This window comes from Lissotriton helveticus, chromosome 6 (genome assembly GCF_964261635.1).
Source record: "Lissotriton helveticus chromosome 6, aLisHel1.1, whole genome shotgun sequence".
In the NCBI taxonomy this organism is placed as follows: domain Eukaryota; kingdom Metazoa; phylum Chordata; class Amphibia; order Caudata; family Salamandridae; genus Lissotriton; species Lissotriton helveticus.
Window position 1 is genome coordinate 220910498 of NC_136067.1, and position 20301 is coordinate 220930798.

The 20301-nt window shown below is 41.8% G+C and overlaps 2 protein-coding genes across 9 annotated transcripts in view; one reads left to right on the top strand and one right to left on the bottom strand.

Moving 5' to 3' along the window:
- SUPT3H (SPT3 homolog, SAGA and STAGA complex component) overlaps positions 1–20301 on the bottom strand; it is a 2933604-nt gene that overhangs the window by 2411806 nt on the left and 501497 nt on the right. The gene's annotated exons all lie outside the window — the stretch shown is intronic.
- Positions 1–20301, top strand: part of RUNX2 (RUNX family transcription factor 2) — a 372515-nt gene that overhangs the window by 322697 nt on the left and 29517 nt on the right. For 6 of the 8 annotated variants that reach the window (XM_078647620.1, XM_078647623.1, XM_078647621.1 and 3 more), the window contains one exon: positions 15266–15439. The exons of the other annotated variants lie outside the window; for them this stretch is intronic. In XM_078647620.1, coding sequence (XP_078503746.1) covers positions 15266–15439 — 174 coding nt within the window. The remainder of the gene's footprint in view (positions 1–15265; positions 15440–20301) is intronic. 8 annotated transcript variants of the gene reach the window in all.

Genomic DNA, 20301 nt, shown 5'->3' on the forward strand with positions numbered 1-20301 from the left:
ATAATTATCGAAGTACATTTGTCACCCACATAAAAAGATTGAGGCATATCAACACCTTCAATAGAAGATGAACACGCGAAGGCGTGTGAGATTCCCCACAGCTTTTCAGCTTGTCTTTAGCAGGCCAAAACCACACACATCCACCCCCACTTCTCCACTCTGCTGGGAAAGCATGGCTTTCAGAAAAACTTTCCATGCTACTGTGAACTATATTTCTACAAAGCTTCTACTTGTATTGGGCCCTGAATACTCTTCTCTCAGAACAGTGGACTTTCTTCAGTATTATATGGGCAATTACTGTGCTGCTTTTGGCCCACCGAATTGTTCAGTTCTAGCCAATATAGCATACTATTGTGCTGGGATAGTTTGTTGCTTTACAAATAGTATTAGCTATTAGTTTAATATACATTACTACGAGAGGACATAGTATGCAAGCTACTTCACAGTGCATTAGTTTTAAAGCTCAAGATGCGGAGTGCAACAATATAATAAAACCAAGTAGGTCATACTTAAGGCACAAAAGTAGCCCCCCCCCCCACGATACTTCTCCCCAAAATATATCTACAACAGCAGCTACAGCGGAGGAAAGGCTTAGGAGCCAAGATACTAGAAAGACTTTGTACTGTTTGCCAATGCATTTCCCTTTAGTGCTAGTTTCTTTGATGTCAGTGCAGTCTTTAGCCACTAGGTGTGTCAAAATGCATTAAATTTCGAAGAGTATTATAACTAACAGCTTTATGGCACTGCCTTCCTTTGCAGTGAGTGAAGCCAAGCTGCCAGCACACTACGATCTGGCATGATGGGGTTGACAGGAGGATTTCAATCAGCTGATCCGTTTGTTCTGTGCACCGCCTTCAACGTCTCAAACTCTATGAGTGTTGACGGCTTTTAGGACTAAATAAAAATAGTATGTCACGAAGATGGCTTTCATTTCTTAAAAAAATTACTAGGTCCCTGGCGTCTACTAGCTGTCTTTGTAGAATGTGTCCCTCGGCATCCCCTAGGTCACCTTCACATAACCCGCTAAGAGAGCCATGAACTAGTAGGTTTAGAGATGATGGCTAAATGGGTAGCCGTTACAAATCTATACATGGGCTATGCTGGAGAACACATTGGGGACTCCACAGTGCTGATCAATAAGATGCACAAAATAGACTCGAGACTGTTAAATTATCATTGTGACTAGGAGACTAAAGGAGGAAAGATGGGGAGGAGGTAGAAATGGCAGCCAAAAGTAAGGGGGTAAGCAGATGAGAACTATAGCCAGGTAGTCACTGACAAGAGTATACGCTAGACATAAGTCAATGGCAAAGCCAAACAATGGAAAGTAGGTAAAAATGTATACTCCTTGTCCTTATACATTATGCCTGTTAACAGAGCACAGAGGCCTATTCTCAAAAATGATTTTCTGAGAAGGTAAGTTTTGAGAATGGGCCACTGTGCTCTGTCACAGGCATAATGTATAGGGACAAGGTGTATAAATATTTACCTGCTTTTCATTGTTTGTACTGAGTGGATGATATGTGTCACCTCATGTGCCAATGCCTATTTTGATTATCTAAGTTGGTTATGTGTAATGAAAACTGACAATAAGGGATTTGTGGACTGCACATAAAGTTAAAAATCAAGGAGACCCCGCATTTCTGAAGATAAATGAGTAGAACATTTAAAGTGCTGTTCTTTGATACCATTCTCACAACCACCTAGAACTAATAAGTTACAAATGTGGCCTAAAAGGAAAATCTTTAAGGACCTATGCATTACACATTGTCCTAAATCCAGCCAGGCTTCTGGTTTCTAAAAGCCAACGTTGTAGAATACATCCATCTGCAACCTTTGAAGTCAGTCTAACATGTTTAATGTCGTATACTTGTAAAGCGCACAGCTGCCCCAGCAAAGGGGCGTCCCGGCGCTGTATACCGCTGGGGAACCCGTCCTGGCTTTCCCTGTGGGATGGTCCCTACTGGGAATCCCCAAGGTGGAGCCAGGCATCCCCGGCATTGATGGGGCCGTTGTGGAGATTAGGCAAGCTAATGCCCAGAGTTGCCTAGTGGGACCCCAGGTTAGAGTAGGCACCGAGGCGAGAATTGTCGAGTCCGCTGACCCTGGTCCAGGACCCTGCCGCGTCAGGAATTAAACCCTGGTCCCGGGCCGACTTCTGCTCCCGGGTCTGCCGCCTCTAACCAGTGAGCCACACCACTCTACTACATGGCCTCATAATCCACATAGCTCTAGAGCTGGAGGTGAATCTTTCTCTTAATTGGTTCCAAAGCTGTGGCCCTGCGCGGTGGTGTATGAAAGACCCACTGCTGGATCTTACATAGACTCTCATGTTTGAATTATTCACTGTTGTTAGTCTGGGAATCCTCAGTTCTCATTGTTAAAGTAGCAGTGTATACATACATACGACAACATTGAAAACAGCCATGGGATATTTGTACTGTGTCCAACTCATTATGCGACATGAACTCTGCCAATGAGATGGTGAGGCATAGAGCTTACACCTAGAGGCTCCAACAGCAGATTTTTTTTCATACGTCTGTGTGAAGGAATCCTGAGTTGCATTGCGCCAGAATTCTTTCTTTTTCAACCATTTTATAGTTGTAACTGACTCCAAACGACATCTACAGGGAATCTGTACACCATTTCAGTACTTTTTACTGTGTCTGACATCAGACATGTTTTAAAATCCTACGAGAAGTCTCTTTCAAGAACTCTTCAAGAAAAATGTACTTGTAGGATAAGCGTACATTGTGCATTTCTTGCCTCCTCGTAGCCATGAATCAAAGACTTAAGATCTTGATAGACAATTGCACTTGTTGGAGGAACAAGAACAATTTCCCAGTCCTGCTCGCATAAAAAAACCAAGGAAAAAGCAGTCGGAACTGTTGGTGATTAAAGAGATGTCTTCCCTCCTGACATCTGCTGTGGCTAAGTGACAAACGTATAAAGCAGCCTTACCTTGCACAACCGCTGTGGAATCAACTGTCAGTTGTCTTCTTGCCAGTCTTGGCTGGGTTAACTTTAAAACTAAAGACTGCTGTGGCAGTAACCGTGATTGTAACTACTTCATTGTTGCATCTGCTACCACTAGGTCCATCAGTACCAGCACTGCAAACTCCTCCCTCAATGATGTGGAAGCAAAGTGCCATCTCATACAGTATCAGTTGTTGTACAACTGCTTGTTCTTCAGCCAACTTCTGAATTAATTGCTGGATTAAAGAGTTGGCTTTTCTGCAGATGGTCATCACACCAACAGATCAGACCACAGTACTTCATCAGTTGTACTCCTAACCTCAACGCTGGCAGACTGACCATTGCCGGTGGCGCTGCCTGTTCAACCTCTGCTGTATGCTATACCGTGTAATCTATTTGATCACACTACTAATAGTCTCAGGGCAATCGGTACATATGATTTGGAAATGTGAGCAGGTTTGTGAATCATCATCATCACATGCTCCCACCATGTGTATGCACACAGCATTTATTGTGCACAGGCAAGATACCACAGGTATGAGCACGGACAGGCCATTCTTGACAAGTTAATGACTTCTGCTGTGACCAAAAAGAGTTTTCATTCAGCAGTTTCTTCGTGAATGAGTTATGTGGGCTTAGGGATTGCTTCAATGCACCTGCTTGGAACAGTGGCAGCTTACAAACACATCAAGTTTTGCAACGTAGCAAATATTATCGGACCTGGATTTTCATCATGCATGGTTCTCACATTTGCATTGCCTGCCCCTAGCTTCTGCATGACTACCCAGATTCTGCAAGTGTGATATGACTGCTTCTCCCCTACTTCCAGCCAACTTCTTGTGTACGTTCACGATTTGTGCAAGTGCAAACTAGGAATGTGTCCAGTAAAATTGTGCAAGGACAGCTTATACTTGCACATCATTGTGAATCCTCTGCATGTGGCACTGCTGTAAACTGCACTTGTCGATCAGTGTAATCTCTTTGGCGTCAACAAAATCATTTTCACAACTAAAAATGTTGTTTAAGCACAGATTCAAAGGCGTAGCCAAATAAATTGGGTAAGAGGGGACAAAGAAAGTAGGATAACAAAACCTAATGAGTGTATGTGTATCAGATGGTCCAGATATAATACTCATAGAGCAAGAAGGGAAATGGGTATTCTAATGGAGAATGGAAGTGCAAAGGACTGACAGAGGGCAAGTTTGGTTTCTTTACTCAAACAGGTAAAACGTGGAATGTCAGGGTTTCTTTAGAGCACCTGAGTAACCACTGCCTGGAAATAGATGCTTGCTTTGTTATTCTGGAGCACACAAACCAGTCTGCAGCACATGGGGTCAGGGATGACTTCTGGGGCTGGGTGGATGGGACTTAGGTGCATTGCTAGATCAGAAAGTAGGGAAAATTGTAGCTGAGCATCTTGAAGTTCCATCAAGTCATCCACATATTATTATAATTGTTCCCTTTTTAGAGAAACTGTGCAGCGTCAAGGAAATAGCTCTTAAGACTGGTCCACATGACAGACTGTAAACGTATTGGTCAACATTTGGCCTAGACTGGTGGGTTGAATCAAGCTGAATATACATTCTAAGAGCCATTGATATGAAAAAATATATTTTATCCAGACATAGAAATCTGGAGCTTTTTGGAAAATCTGTTGAGAGCAAAGATTACAGAAGAACTACAAATAAATCTAGAGAAACTAGACTAGAGCTAGAACAACAGCATCACAAATATGAGTTCAGATAGTTGTAACTGCTGTACTAGGACAAATCCTCGCATTTTAATGCACATAGGACCACTATGAGAAGGCAGTGTTCGGTTTCAATAACTGCTGTTTAAAAAAGGTTATTCATTGGGTAGTATGAGAAAATTAAAATATATACCTAAAACTAATTGAGTTGTTGATGAAGAACGAGTTAAATAGCTTCATATGTTTATCCTGAGAAAGAATGGATGATATTAGAAGTTACAGTTCTGCGGAATAGTGATCAATAAGTGTATTTTTTATTTAACAGAAATGAAATAAGAAGTATTTGTTTTAGGTTCAGATAATTTAAAAAGTATCCAACTGTAAAAGCAGGAAACTTGCAAAATCATCCCATCCGAGAGGTTTTGGGCTCTAATCACATATGTCTGTAAACAAAATCTTTAAAGCCCCAACTAACATAGCAACCATATCGGGCAACCGTACAGTGAGCTGAAAGTGATCTATGGTTAATTATAGGGCTCTATGATTTATTTGAGACTTTAAATACTACTGACCAGTCCCCAGTGGTCCTCAGAGCACTCATCAGTGAGGTTTAATGCAGAGAAAATCCATACAATTTTGGTTTTGTGGCGAGATAAAGCAGCAAAAAAGGAGATTCTGACCACACTATGGTGGAAGGCAAAGAGCTTTATTAATTTAGCGCACATCATCCTGTTCCTTGATTTTGATTTCAGTGGTGACCAAAAAGGTGAAAAGGACTGGAGCCAGTTAGGAAAGCATTTTGAGAAGAACCCTGTACTCATACCGGAAGTTCGAACCTGGACATGTTGAGGGCTTTCCGAAAGAGAAATCAGTATCTTTTCTGGGAGTCTGCAGCACTCTCACATCTGTTGGAATATCACTAAAAGATCTTCTGCACACAACTTTAGAGAATTAAGTGAAAGAAGAAGGGTGACAAGAAGATGTTGACTGATTCCGGCTAAGGAGTTGCTGTTTATTGTCCTTTTTGTTGTTTTGTGTACTGAAGTTTTTTGACACTGTCATGTTCAAGGTTGCCTTTCTAAGTGATCTGTTTTTCTTCAATAGTTAATCAAAGGCAGATCAAGAGTATGGCATGTCTCTTGAGGATTTTGAGTGGAATAACATTTTGAAGTGCTGAAATGTGGGTCATTGTGTGAAGGGGGTGGGGTTGGATAACAACTCAAGAGGTGATAGGTCGGGCGAAGAAAACCAATTTTCAAATGCCCACACCTGGACCTGAGGACAACCATGGTGAAGGCATACATTTATTGTCGTGTAAGAGGAATTATAAATTCACCAAGCACTCCATGATTAGAATGTGAATGTACTCCATATAAAATCTAATAAGAATTATTCTTAAAAAGCAATTTATAGCACTGCTCATAATGGTAAACAGCTGATGAGTCATGCAGCAATGATTGAAGTCTGGGGCATACATTTAGTATGTATTACTTGATCATACATTATTGTTCTCCGAAATCTGTGGCTGACAGGACAATAGCTGCATTGGTCTGTGGGAGTTAACAGGCAATATGTGAGATAGATATATGCACGTCCAATGATGGTATTTACCCAGTATGTGAGACCTTGGAAATTCCATGATGGCTGGCTGTTCGATCTCCAGCTGCATTACTAAGGAGAGATAAGAGGGGGTGAGATCAGAGATGAAAAAGGCAAATGTGTCTGCATGGCCAGGAGAATCCTTGGATCTGAGCTGAAATAAACTGTGTGGCCTGCCCAAACAGTAGCCTTAATTTTGGCCATATTCTGGCTGTGGTGGTCGGAGGGGTGCCAGAGGACGTGCAGCAGCTGGGTAGCCTTGTAAGTCTGCTTGGATATTAAACAGTTAAGCACACATGTATGGTTTCATGTTCACAGAGAATCCTGGTAACCTAGGTAGGGCACTGCTACAGTAGTTGGACCCTTGATTTGAGGCACAGAGATTGGTGTGGTCTATATATTACACTGGGACGGTCACGTCAGAGGTTCCTTAGAGAGCATTTTTTGTTTTGCTAGTAACTTTGATGTAATATGTGAGGTCATAAGCAGGGCATGATGGGGCCACAAGTTATAGTTAATTCACTAAGCCATAACTGGCGTATTTACATTAGCTCGTGTCTCGTTGCAACACAGAACTATAACGTTACCTTACGTTAACCATTGTTTTTATGATACCGCGATCATCCCTGAGGCACCCTGTAAAGCGAAGGGTGGGTCTGCAATTATTTAAGGTAGATTGTAAATGGGATGACCTGACAAAGCACAGTTGTTAGTGAGTTTAAGATAAGTGGTGTGCTGAATGAGAAGGAGTACACAAGAGTCTATCGTATTTTGCAGCTATGTTTTTAAGGCGCAATTAATGCCTTTTGTGCAACACATACGACCCACCTAAAATTATAAGCGTGTTAATTAGTTTTTGTGGTGTGTTGTGGTAAACAGCTGTGTTTGCTATGTAAAAATTTTTTTGAAGACACAGTGAGCTGTAACGTGTGGCCAATATAGGGAGATCTTGTTTCGCACTTGTTCTTTTTTTGATTAGACTATTTTGATCAATTTATACAACTGATAACTTTCAGAAAGTGTTAGAACAGACTTTCACTATCCAAGTGAATCCCCTCGCAGATACGTTTCCTGGGTGGCTTTTACTGTGATGGGTCAAAAACGTCTCCAGAAATGTGTATTTTTCAGTTGAACTCATCATCTTTCAGCCTCAGACACATTCTGACACAGTCGCAGGCCATTCTGTAGCAATACAAAAAACATAAAGGTTTGTGGAGGGTCAAGGGGCATATTTACCGACCTGTCTGCTATCACCCCTATTTAAACTATGAAACATACAACAAAGCAGACCAGGTCGAGCAATGGTGTGTAACTGTACCAGTAACTGGAAACCAATAGCATGCAAGTGCGCATCTGTGCCGAAGGTAATAAATGGCAACTTATAGCTAGAAATAATCCCATCAGACCACCCTTCTTGGTGGAGTTTGCGTCATATGGGAGTCATTGATCATACCATAACACTTATGGCCATATAGTGCCGCAGTGGAAATGGATGTCAGTGATCTAGCCATAGTATATGCCATAAAGTGGACATACTACTGTGCAGTGCTCAAGTGATGATAGTGAATTTGAAAGTGAAATAAAATTGACTACCTTAGTTCTGGCAGAATGTACATACATAAACCTTGGTGCCCCAGCATGTGAGCCAAGCGGCATGGGAGGTATCAAACTAAGCGCCCCGAAAGAATATATCCTCAAACTGAGATTGGATGCAGCTAGGGGGGTTTTTAGCTGCATCCAATCTCAGTTTGAGGATATATTCTTTCCTCTCTTCCTTATATTGCGCAACGCAATGCGGAAACGGGCGAGTAGTAGGGATCGATGCCTGACTACCGCCCGCGCATGCGCGAGGGAGCAGTGTCTCCTATCGCGTTTTTCTCCGTTGCCTGGAAGTTATTTAAATGTTCGGGGCGCTTAGTTTGATACCTCCCATGCCGCTTGGCTCACATGCTGGGGCACCGACGGACAGGTGAGTGTCTGAAGGCTTTGACCACCTGATAATTGCAGACTAGACAGCTGCCCGAAGCATTTTTAGATCGAATGGAGCCTGCATGGTCCCAGCTTTTTTGTATGTTTGGGAAGTCTCAGGGAACTTACTTGATTCACATCCCATTTCACCTTAGTAGTTCTTGGGCAGTCTAATTTAGTCACCATAGGACTACCTCCTAGCCTATACTTACAACTTGAGCATATGTCTGGGATGTAGCAGTTATTTAATGAGAACAGTAATTGCTATATATAGACACTCCTCAGGGTCTATATTAAGTCTCGCCACATGAGACATTTCGCAAGAGATGCGATTACACAATGTCGCTGGTGCTGATATGTGGGGACCTGGGCTTGGCGGAGGGGGGCACACTACAGTTTAGTTGGGTTCAGTGTGTAGAGCGATTGGCTTGGGCACCGTAAAGTTTTTACTTACTGTGTACTTTTTCTACACCATAGAGCGGGGCCTCCTACTCCCGAGCGGTTGCCGGGTGAGGTGAGGTCTTCACCCACACAAGGCTGGGTGAGTATCACTTAGAGGAAATGCCTCTAGGCGATTGAGCTACTATGCTTTTTCCTATATATGCGGAATATAATGTATTCACGCAGGTGTGTTCCTGTATGCTGTCTTTCTGTATTCAGGTAGTCATGTAGGTGTAATTCTGTGTTGTTGTTGTACAATCATCTTTTGTTTGTCGATAGGAAGAAGACAGTCTTCTCCCACTAGTGGACGCCTAAAACGTTTGGATTGATAAGTATCAGTTTTTTACTCAACACTTTTACTGTGGTTACAGTTGCAGTAGCTTTTGTAGTTCTATGGTCCTGAAGAAAGCCGGGAGATCTTCCCATAGGCTGAAACATGTCGACCGACCTGCACAGCGCCATAGGGTAGATTTTTTCACCAGGCGTTTTTAATTAATTAATTTCTTGACACCAAGGTTTATGTATGTACATTCTGCCAGAACTAAGGTAGTCAATTTTATTTCACTTTCAAATTCACTATCATCACTTGAGCACTGCACAGTAGTATGTCCACTTTATGGCATATACTATGGCTAGATCACTGACATCCATTTCCACTGCGGCACTATATGGCCATAAGTGTTATGGTATGATCAATGACTCCCATATGACGCAAACTCCACCAAGAAGGGTGGTCTGATGGGATTATTTCTAGCTATAAGTTGCCATTTATTACCTTCGGCACAGATGCGCACTTGCATGCTATTGGTTTCCAGTTACTGGTACAGTTACACACCATTGCTCATTCTGTAGCAATACCTGATGCTACGTCAAATATTTAGCTCCTAAGTAGAAGGGAGTGGAATGCATTAAGAGTACTTTAGCATGTCTGCCCGAGTAAACTTCAGGAGTATTGGAATTAAAGGTAGGGTTTTCACTCAGCTTTCGGTTCTGCTGATGGAATTTGCAGAAGGTAAGAGCACAAGGATTAATACAATAGACTATGTTTATTTTATTTGGGTGGATGAAGTAATTACCTGTCTATCAAAACTGCAGTGACTTGTGCAATTGCATCTGTTATGGGTTTGTTCATAGATAATTGGGCCTGCCGAGAACAGGGTGCTGAGAGACGGGATAATCCTCCACGTCTGCTAGAAGATGTTGTTTCTATTGCAGTTTACATTCTCACAGTTCGTTTTCAGCGTAATCTTCCTTGGTTTGTTGTTCATTGTTGGTCTTGTTTCGCCATTTTATTGCCGTGATTAGTTTCTGCCGTATTTCTGTGTGTATCTGCGCACTACCTGCTGAAGGCAATCTTCGCATACGGGTATATAGTATTACATTGTGGGCAGGCTACGTATGTGAAAATCTTAAACGGTGCACACGCAGTGTTTCTTGACTGCCGGTCCTAGACTTCAGTTTTTAGGACAAACTGAAACACGTTTTATTAACGTCTGTCACTTGGAGAGCTCTTCGACTATGCCAGTAAGTATCTTAAATCTGCTTTAATGGCCCTGTTTACGTCTTCTTTGCCTCAGTCCTTTTAACTAACCAGATTTTGCAAGCTTTAAGAAGATGAGCCGCCGCTGCCAGCTGGACTCGGGCCATCGCAAGAGCGTTTCCCCACTCTCTTCTTATCTGATTTCATATAGAGGACTTCCGTTCGGGAGAAAAAGGATAGGAAAGCAATACGCTTACATATTCTTACCTTCTCTTTAAATGCTTTTTAAGAAGTGAAAAAAGTTAAGAGATTTGCAGTTTTTTATGCAGTTTTGTGGCAAAGGTAGGTTTTCAATTGATTCCATATCCCCTGCACTACTTTCCTACTTCTGGGCTTGTCTGTGGATAAAAACTACAACTCTCAGAAAGCTTGCTTGGTAAATAAAACAGTACCAGCCTGACCATAAGGGCAGTGGGATCCCCGGAGTGGGTACACCGAAAAAGAGGTAGGAGGTACCCAGAGAAGGCCCAGTAATCCACACTGCAACATTTGCCATGCAGAGTTGGTGCTGAAGGAGTAAAATGATGCCAAAAGGGCAAGAATAGACATGACTGGCATGAGCAGTTTTCATGCACCCTTTTTGAAAGACAAGGTCTATCTATTGCTGTCTAAATAAAGCACTCCAGGCTAGCAACCTGAGCAGAAACTGCACAACCTTTAATAGGCCACCTAGATTCCACCTGCTCCTGATAGGCCAGGCCAGAGAAAGCCACAATTATGACATGGGTCATGCCTCAAGCCCCTATCAAGCATCCAACTGGTCCCAGAGGTTGATGAGAACTTGGCAGATGAGTGCTAGTAGGGTTGTGGCTCACTGGCACTCTGCAAATGCAAGGGTGAGAGATGAAGCACTTGGTAGGTTGCTGCTCTGACTGCACAAGGTTGCCATTCGGTTCTCACTCCTGCATGTGAGCCCATTACTTTTCTAACAATCCAGGCCCATGATCGTTCTAGTTTACAAAAGGCATCCTCCTGATCTACAATTTTCTCTCGGGCAACTTCCACAATCATTATGTGAATGACACTTCAGAGTAAAATTGAGACAATATGGTGAAAGGAGACAGCCTTCTTCCACTGTTTTGGCTAGGACAGCAGCATCGCATTGGTTTGGCAGTTCTCATTTTCTTCAGTCTTTGCCCAACTCTTTGCTGACCTGTATTAACTTCCTTTCTGATCCTCTCTGTCTGGTCACTTCCAACTAGCCTCATACCCACCCCGTTAACTATGCTCTCACCTCTAGCAGGAGGCCTTTGATACTAAACAGTAGTAGTCAATCGATGGCTTTTTCTCTGTTGGAATTTACTAATTCATTGCTCCTGAATGCTGGCCCCAGTCAGCAGAGTGTGATGATTGAGTCTACTGGATAATGCAACTCAAGTCTGCCCTGGGATAGCAGAGCCTTTGCCTTCTTTGTTTAATCAAGACATCTAGCCAAGGGGTGTGCAGGCACATTTTAGAGAAAAAAATCAAACTACCCCTTACTGCTTTAGGGCAGGGCTCAAGTCTGCGAAAATAATAGCATTTGCAAATCTTATTTAAAAATAGCATTGCTGATACCGTACAGTTTTAAAGCTAGGCCATATTATTTAATGTATTGTATGACTATATGTCGTATTGGTGCTCCTGCAGCTCAGAGTTCGCTGGGGAGCAAAGCAGCATTGTACATAGCCATCAGTGGGAGACAGACACACGCCAGGAAAGAGATGATACACAGTGATCTACAGCATTAGATTAGCAAGGAGACAATGGGCTGGAGGAGCTGTGAGGGTCTTATCAATGACTAGTGAAGTACTTCTGAAAGAGATAGGTCGATAGCTCTTTTCAGAACAGCAGGATTCAAGATGCAAGCTGATGTGCCGGAGCTCGTATTCCAGACCCTTAGAGCCTACAGTGAGAAGGCTTGTCGCTTGGTTTGTTCTTTTTTGTACTTTATATTTTCCAGTCTCATTATGTTTTTCCTCCCTGAATGACATTGGCCACTTGAAGAAGTCGGATTTTGATGAGGTATGGCCATGCAATGTTTCTCATATCATCCACTTACCATCCATTGAAAAAGTTGTATCTTCACAACCCCAATAAATTTACAAGCATTGGCAATTCCAACAGCCGCGGTCCATGCAGGTAACAGCGGTTGGGCCGTGTAAGGGAGGATTCCGAGGGACGATGATGAGGGGAAATTAAATAAATAATTATTTTTTCCTCTGCATCATCCCTCAAAATCCCCCCTTACACCGCCCACCGCTGTTACCTGCACGGACCGCGGGTGAATGCCAATAAGTCTGGCTTTAAAAGAAAATTGCATGGTAATGTGAAGCATTACGAGTAAATAGCATGGGGATAGATATGTATTTGTGTTGAAGCAAAGAACTGTAGAATAATATTGGTATAGGTTAAAAGGTCAGGTGACAGCTGCACTGTCAAGCCAGACAAAAAAATCCATGTGGATAATGACTGCCCTCCTCCCATCTGTGCTGCTGCCAGACACAAACGACATACAATATCTAGTTATCTAAAACACTTTAATAGCATTCCAGTATAAGATGTGTGCCCCTGAAAGCTTAGATAAACAAAATGATCACAGGAAGCACTTTTTTGTGTGGGAGTACACAACTTCTGCTCAATCAAAACGTACTCCTGGCTCCCAAAATGTGGGCGGAGCCAAAATCCTTCTCTAGTGAAGCAGCACAAAGTGACATCAGAAGGGATATTGTTATTATGCACATTAGTTCACCAGAAAATACACAATTCTTTAATGAAATAGTATTTGTAACACACTAAAAGTAGACTGTAATGAGAGGTGGAGTGAGCCAGGGATTCGGCTGGTTATTCTTTCAGTATTAATAAGTGTTTTTGCTGTATTCCCCATGTTAGGTCTAGGTTTTGACAACAATACGGTCAGACAGAACTACTGCTTACATTCTCACAGAGTGTGCTTTGAGTCTGCTCCTTGCAACCGCTAACTTTCTTTGACTAGCCTCTTTCAGACTTGGTCAATCATGCCATGGAGTATTTCATCTCTTGCCTAATGCTGTTGGCTGTTTGGATGCATCTTTCCACATCGCTCGGGTGCTTACATGGAAATGCATAAGGGACTACAACTGTATCCCTTCCTGTCTGCTTATGCTGGCTTCATCCCATGGGCCTTGTTCTAATGTGCTAAGGATGCATGTGTGGCAAATTAATCCAGACCTATTTCATTTGCCAAGGCATGTTAATTTCATGCTTGTCCTTTCCATAACACTAATGCCTCTTTTATAAAGCAGTTTATATATTCCTCCTCCACCATCCACCTATAGACTAAGTTGTGCTCTCCCTTGGCCAGCTATATCTTAGCAGACCTCGGAGGACCTCATTGCTGTGCGCAAGGAGATACAGTCATCAGGGACTCGATCAGTTCACGTGGCTCTGATTTGGACTACTGTGCTTATAGCAGTGTTTTTGACACAGGCATTATCTCATGTAGTCTTTTGGCCGTAAGTAACACTCTTAAAAAAAAAACACCAACTAGCCCAAAAAACATTTATTTTGCCAATAATTTCCATTTTCTCAACATATCATCTGGGATTGTATTGGGTGGCAAAGCTGTCACTCCACAATCTGGATCTTGATCTCTTCGTACCTTGTGGTACGTATAAAATATGTGGTCGCTGGCAATAATTAGAGATAAGCGATCATGTCTATGAAGAGTGACCACAAGTCCCAGTGTGCCATGGACAGACACGTCTGCTCTTGTTTTCTTCTGGGTAGCAGTTTGAGACTGTAGACTTGTTTATTCAGTAGAAAGCCACAGGACCACACACACACACACCTCGGAGGTTTGGGTTGGAGGAAAAAGGACAGAAGTAGGCCGTTATGTCTCCAGTGACCCAGGGCTCTATGGGCACTCTGTTTAGTGCGGTCTGTAATTTAAAAGTGAATGAATGTGATAGAGGGCCATGATAAATACACAAATGTGCTATTTTTCAAATGTTTGGAACAAGTAAATAGACTGGACGTTTCAGATGCTTTGAAGGGAGCAGTGCCACATATAGCTGATTCCTGCTTTATTGGTGGTCATGTATTAGGATGGATGAAGTTCATCAGAGGCATTGAAGTCAATGGATTTCCACAGTTACCATTCACCGCTTGCGGTGAGACTTGGGTTTCATGTTCTACACAATAGACATATTTGTGTCTTACTCTCAATTTACTGCTAAATTCCCAGGATTAAGTCACCTTTTAGCATGGAAGAAGCTATTGTGAATCGGTAGTAATTTGTTTGTTTGTATCATTTTAGCCAGACCAATAATTGCAGAGTGACACCAAAAGATCTGACCTACACTGGAGTCATTTCATGCTTGTCCTGCATTTAGAATACAGCGAAATTATGCAGGGTTTGGTTGGTTATTGTTTGCCAAATTTATAATATGTATAATTAACTGTAGGCCTTTCAGGAAAAATGTCGATCATGTATAGCTTGGGGTACATAATTCAGTTATTTACCAACTGACCAATGATGAGGAGATTGGGCCAACGTATCAACAGTAACCTCAAACTATGTGCTTATTCTCCCTAACCACCAATCATACCGCTGGTCATTTCGCTTAATAGAGCAGCTTGGCCAAAGAATGCTATAACCACAACACCCACACTTTCTGCTTGTCAAGGCAAGTGACCCAACGTGAGCAAGTCCGTGCTTCTTTAGTCACATATTTCCTGTAGTAGCTCAACTATTACTGCTCTCCCTAGACCCCTGCCTTGGAAGAGAAGCCTGATTTAAACCCAGACAGATCATAAGCCTGTAGTCACGCGCTGTGAAGTGCCTTTGCTCTTTATATATATATTTACATATACACAAAAAAGCTATTGAGTGTTACGCATACACTAAGTGTTGTACAAATGCACTCCCATATTCTATTGGTGCTGTCCCAAAATTAATCACAGATGCTTACTTCTAATTAAAACCTCTTTACTTCCCTTGATCAGATAGCAGCCCTTAGATCTATTCATTTGTTTGACATATTGCTAATTAACAATGATAATAATTGTATTTTATGATTTGCTATTTCCAGGGCACAGACAGAAGCTTGATGACTGTAAACCTAGTTTGTTCTCTGAACGCCTCAGTGATTTAGGGCGCATTCCTCATCCCAGTATGAGAGTGGGTGTCCCTACCCAGAGTCCACGGCCTTCCCTGAACTCTGCACCAAGTCCTTTTAATCCACAAGGACAGAGTCAGATTGCAGGTAAGGGACAACACCATATCTTTGGCTTGTATAGGCAATGCTAGTTAGGGAACATAATGGCTTTTTTCTGAAACATGTAAAGCTTTGTTTTTAATTAATAATGCGAAATAGGGATTTTATTCTAGTTTGCAACCTAGTAATTTAAATTATAGAATGAAAAGCCGCTTAGGGAAAGAGTATTTCTTTCATGTTGATAATTGTAGCAAACAGTCACCGACAGGGAGATAGTTAATAAGTTGCAAAATCTAGAACTGAGTTCAGCATGCTACAGTTAGCACCTAATGTCAGTGTGAGATAAATTATGTGAATATACCGATTAATAAAAAGAGATATATAAGCTTCGAGTTCAAAACATATGTTTCATCACTGTATAGGGCATATCCCGTCAGCTCAAAAGCCCCATAATCCCGCCCCAGTTATGTTAAAGGATAATTTCATCTTAATTGCAATAATGTATGCCCTATATTTTAAAATATACTTTGAAACTACTTCAGTGTAGATGCTGCTCTGCTATGACATTTCGTGTATGACGTCTCATGACTCCCAAAGAAGTACTATGGCCTCGGGGATGGAGATGGAGAAATGGCTTGATCCCTGACTGAACTTTAAAAAGTATCTACTTCTTGAGAGGGATGATTCTTGTCACTGCTGATCCAAAGTCCCAAAGTCTTTTTAGCTGAGGAAGGCCTGAATACGAGTTTGGCGGAAGGGTTACTACATCACAAACGTGACGGATATTCCGTCCGCCGTATTACGAGTTCCATTATATCCAGTGTAACAATTTGGAACTCAAAATACGGCGGACGGAATATCTGTCACATTTGTGATGGAGTAACCCATCCGCCAAACTCATAATCAGGCCCTAAGTGACTCAAATAACTCAAGCTTCAATACTTAAATTCAAGGGGCCTTGGTAGAGAAATGGCCTTTAACCTACTTTTCACCGGTTAGGTGTTATCCTCTTTAATAGCTTATTGAAGGAGAGGCATCAGGAGGGGAAAGAGTGTCCTTAAAAAGGGGGGGGGGGGGAGAGAAGAAAACTTGTTGAGAACTAAGATAGCTTGAATACCAGATTTCCTACATATTTCAAAAAATTGCATGGTGAAGTTTTTTCAGATAGAAAACAAACAAAATGTTCACTTTTTCTGCTGTTACGTTGATTTCACAAGCTAATGTATACAACAGGACTATGTGTAGACATTAAGGCCCTGGTTTTTTGTATGTCGGAATCCGGGTGCTTTTTATTGCACCAGGTAAATATTGATTCGCAGGTCTACGCTATTTATCGAGTGCCATAAACAGCATCTAATAGGAATTTCTGGGGAATAACATGTACATTTTGGTTGTTAACACACCAAAATCAGCATGGTACAGTAAATACCGTACACTTTTCTCCTGTTAAATTCTAACAAAGGGTGAGCTATTTACCACACCTGGTAATTTCCAGATGCGATAAGTACTACTCACCTCGTAATTTCAACCCTACACAAAGAGGGGCTTACGTAGGGAAGGCAAACACAGTCCCACTAGTAATCAGGGCCTTAGAGTGTACCAGATCCCATAAGTGATAGCAACCACTCCCGCTGAGCATGTAAATTCCCTTTGGTCACCTCACAAGTAATGTTGTTAAAAGGATTGTCTTGAAACTGTATGGCAGTTGCTAAAAATGGGGGAAGGTCACTATGACTAGATTTGATTTTAAGGAGATGACTCGTACTGCATGTGTATTGTAATTAATGAGAAGTAAAAATACTGTCACTAAACTAAAGATCTGCAGTCATGAATAAACCATGACCTCTTGGTTACTAGAGGTAATCATGTGCTTGGATAAGATACACAAAAATGCTATACTACTGTCTCTTGTTCAATATAAAGAAGTTCTATTATCTCTTGTTCAATATAAAAACATCGTAAGAGATACACTTTTTAAATACTTTTTTGCTGTGTGTTGATACATATCATACTCTTTTCTGCCAGGTTAGCACTATACTATATCTACTCCTTACAGTTGTAATAGGGTCTGTGTTACCTCAGTGCCAAGGCCTCCAGTAAGACCCCTGTAAAATTCAGTGATCAGCTATTAGAACATATGACACAACCGATTGTACTACTGAATATGGACACCTACAATATTGTGGTACAAGAATATCGAGGGACACAATATCGTAAGTGTACAATGGGAAATCTAGATTTACTATTCCTAACAACACATCTACATACATTGAAGATATATGCACTACTTCGGTACATATATATAGAGTTGGTATAGAAAACCTAGACCTACTTACCTGACAATATTTGTTTTCGATATTTTGTCCTTGATATTCTGTCCCACCAATATTGTGGGTTCGATATTCAGGATGCACACCCCTAAACCATATTAGTTATCACATCAACCTGCTCCATGTGTACGTCCCCTGTTCAGTGAGAAGCACTGAGACAAGAGGAAAAATAAAAACATGCACAATGACATAGAAAGGAAATAAGAAAGGAAAAACGTCTATTTTCCAGGGGTATCAATATTATACACCTGTGAGATGTTATGATCTGTAAGAATTAGATTCTCAAATCCGAGGCCCTATCACATAACTAGTGCGTGCCTGTGTTGTTTGGGCTTTCCTGACGTGAGGTTAATATATGAGATTGCAACATATCACAAAATAATGGAGTAGGGATGTGATTTAGGACATTACACAAAAATACCGGCTTCATTCAAGTCGCACCAAATACCTGCCAGATACGGATGACCTGACCACCAACGAGAGACTCTGAATAATTGGAGATTCTGGGATACTCCATGATGACATATTGGATATTGACATATTGGATATTGATATGGTGGTTGACTGGCTTAGCCCAAACCGCTGCCTCAATTCTAGAGGAACAAATGTCCTAGGAAGTTGTTTTATTTATAAAATGTGGCTTTTTGGTTCTTGACAGTGTTAGATATGAAGCAGCAACTAATGCTGTAAAGCTATGTCATATGAAAGTATTATTGTGGCAGTAAATTTTATTTCCAATTGCATGCATTCAGATTCAGCTTTACCGAGGATTCTCGGATTCTGCAGCAAACCAGTTGCAATGTCCGTGGTTGGTGTAGAACAGCTTTGCAGCATGCTGTGGCCAGTCTTGCGGCACATAGTTGGCGATCAAGAAAAGACGTCCCTTGTATTTGTTATAAATTAATAATTGTAACTTTCATACATCAATCATGAGCCGGGTGAATATATCTGGCACAATTGTGTTTGGGGGGCCGCTGGATAAATTAAAGGTTATTAATGCTGTTGATGTCTTCATCTTCATGATTACATTTTAATTTCAGTCAGTTTGTTGATTATTCCCTGTCGATTGCATTGCCATTTTGTTCACCCTCAGCAAAACCTTCCTGTCTATCCGGCCTGTTGTAACTTATAACTTAGGTATTTAACACGCTTAACGACTATGACATTATGTTAAATTTAGTCTTGCCATACATCTGTAAAGTTTAGAGCAATTTTGTAATTTTTATATAATTGATTAAACAATTTATCTTTTTAAATTAGATTATCTAATAGAATATGGATTCTCAAGCATAATAATCTTTCATAGAGTGACATGCGATTTTCAAGAATCCTGGGTGTCAGGCTTTGAGTAACCAGAGCATTCTGTTCTATGTTAAATGTTAATAGGGACAGAAGAAATTGCATATTCCGATTTTAACCCCTCTCATGCTCATGACGAGCTCAGCTCGTCATGAGCCACAGTGGCCGTGTGCTCATGCTCAGCTCGTCATAACGGTCATAACGCTTGCACGTGGAGCTAATTTCCCCGCTGTGCTGAACATTCTGAAGAAACGGGTGTGGCCATGACGAGCAATGAGCAACGGGGCGCTGTGCGCACCCCCCCCCCCAGCACAGCGGGGGAATTAGCCCCGCAGGCAAGGGTTTAAGCTCAAAGCGAGCGGCGGCTCCTCCGCTGAGAGGGAGGAGCGCTGCTCCACTACTCGTTGAGCAGTCCAAAAAGTAAAAATAAAATGATAATAACATTATATTATCATTTTATTTTTATGTATTGAGGCAGGTTTACGGGGCGAGGCCGGGCTGTCGTCACAGCCAGCAGGGGAGGAGTGGTGGGTCACTTAAGTGTGCATGACAGTTTGGCTGGCCAAACACTCACGCGCACTTTGCATGTTCTCCACCAGCTGTATTGCACAGCCTGCGTGGAGAACATGCACAGGCTCACACCAATCACAATGCTGATGTCATGGTGACAGAAGAGTTGTGATTGGTTTAGGGGAGCTTGTGTGTGCTTCCTGCTTCCGGAGGTGAGGCTGTGGCCAGCAGCAAGGTATGTCACTTATAATTTATTTTTCTATTCCCCTCCACACCCGCCTCACCCGTAATACTCGGTGGCAGCCGCCACTGCTCATAGCCAGTGTGCTGCGCTCAGACTGTTGGTCTCCTGGCCCATCAGTGAAGGGCTCTCTTTGCCATTCGTGGACATTAGTGAAATGTCCCAGAGTTGCAGTCTGTGAGAGTGTTATCAGTATTTTTCTCCAATAAAGAAAATAATGTCCATGGTGATAAATAAATGATGTATCAGATGCAAACATACAGATTTAACAAATATGTAAGCCACAGAAGATGCAGCGATTACCTCAAATAGTGAGCCCCACAAAATAAATGCCTGTGCAAAATCCTAACTCAAGTGAAAATGCACTAGTTCAAAGTCAGGTCAGGTCAAAGTGCCTATCACACTTTCTGTGCCATATATGCTTTAGTGCAGATATATACGATTCTGAATACGCCTGCCGGCATTCAGCTCAGTTATAATAGTTGTTTTTCAAAATGCCAAGCTATGGTTTGATCACTGATGCTCAAATA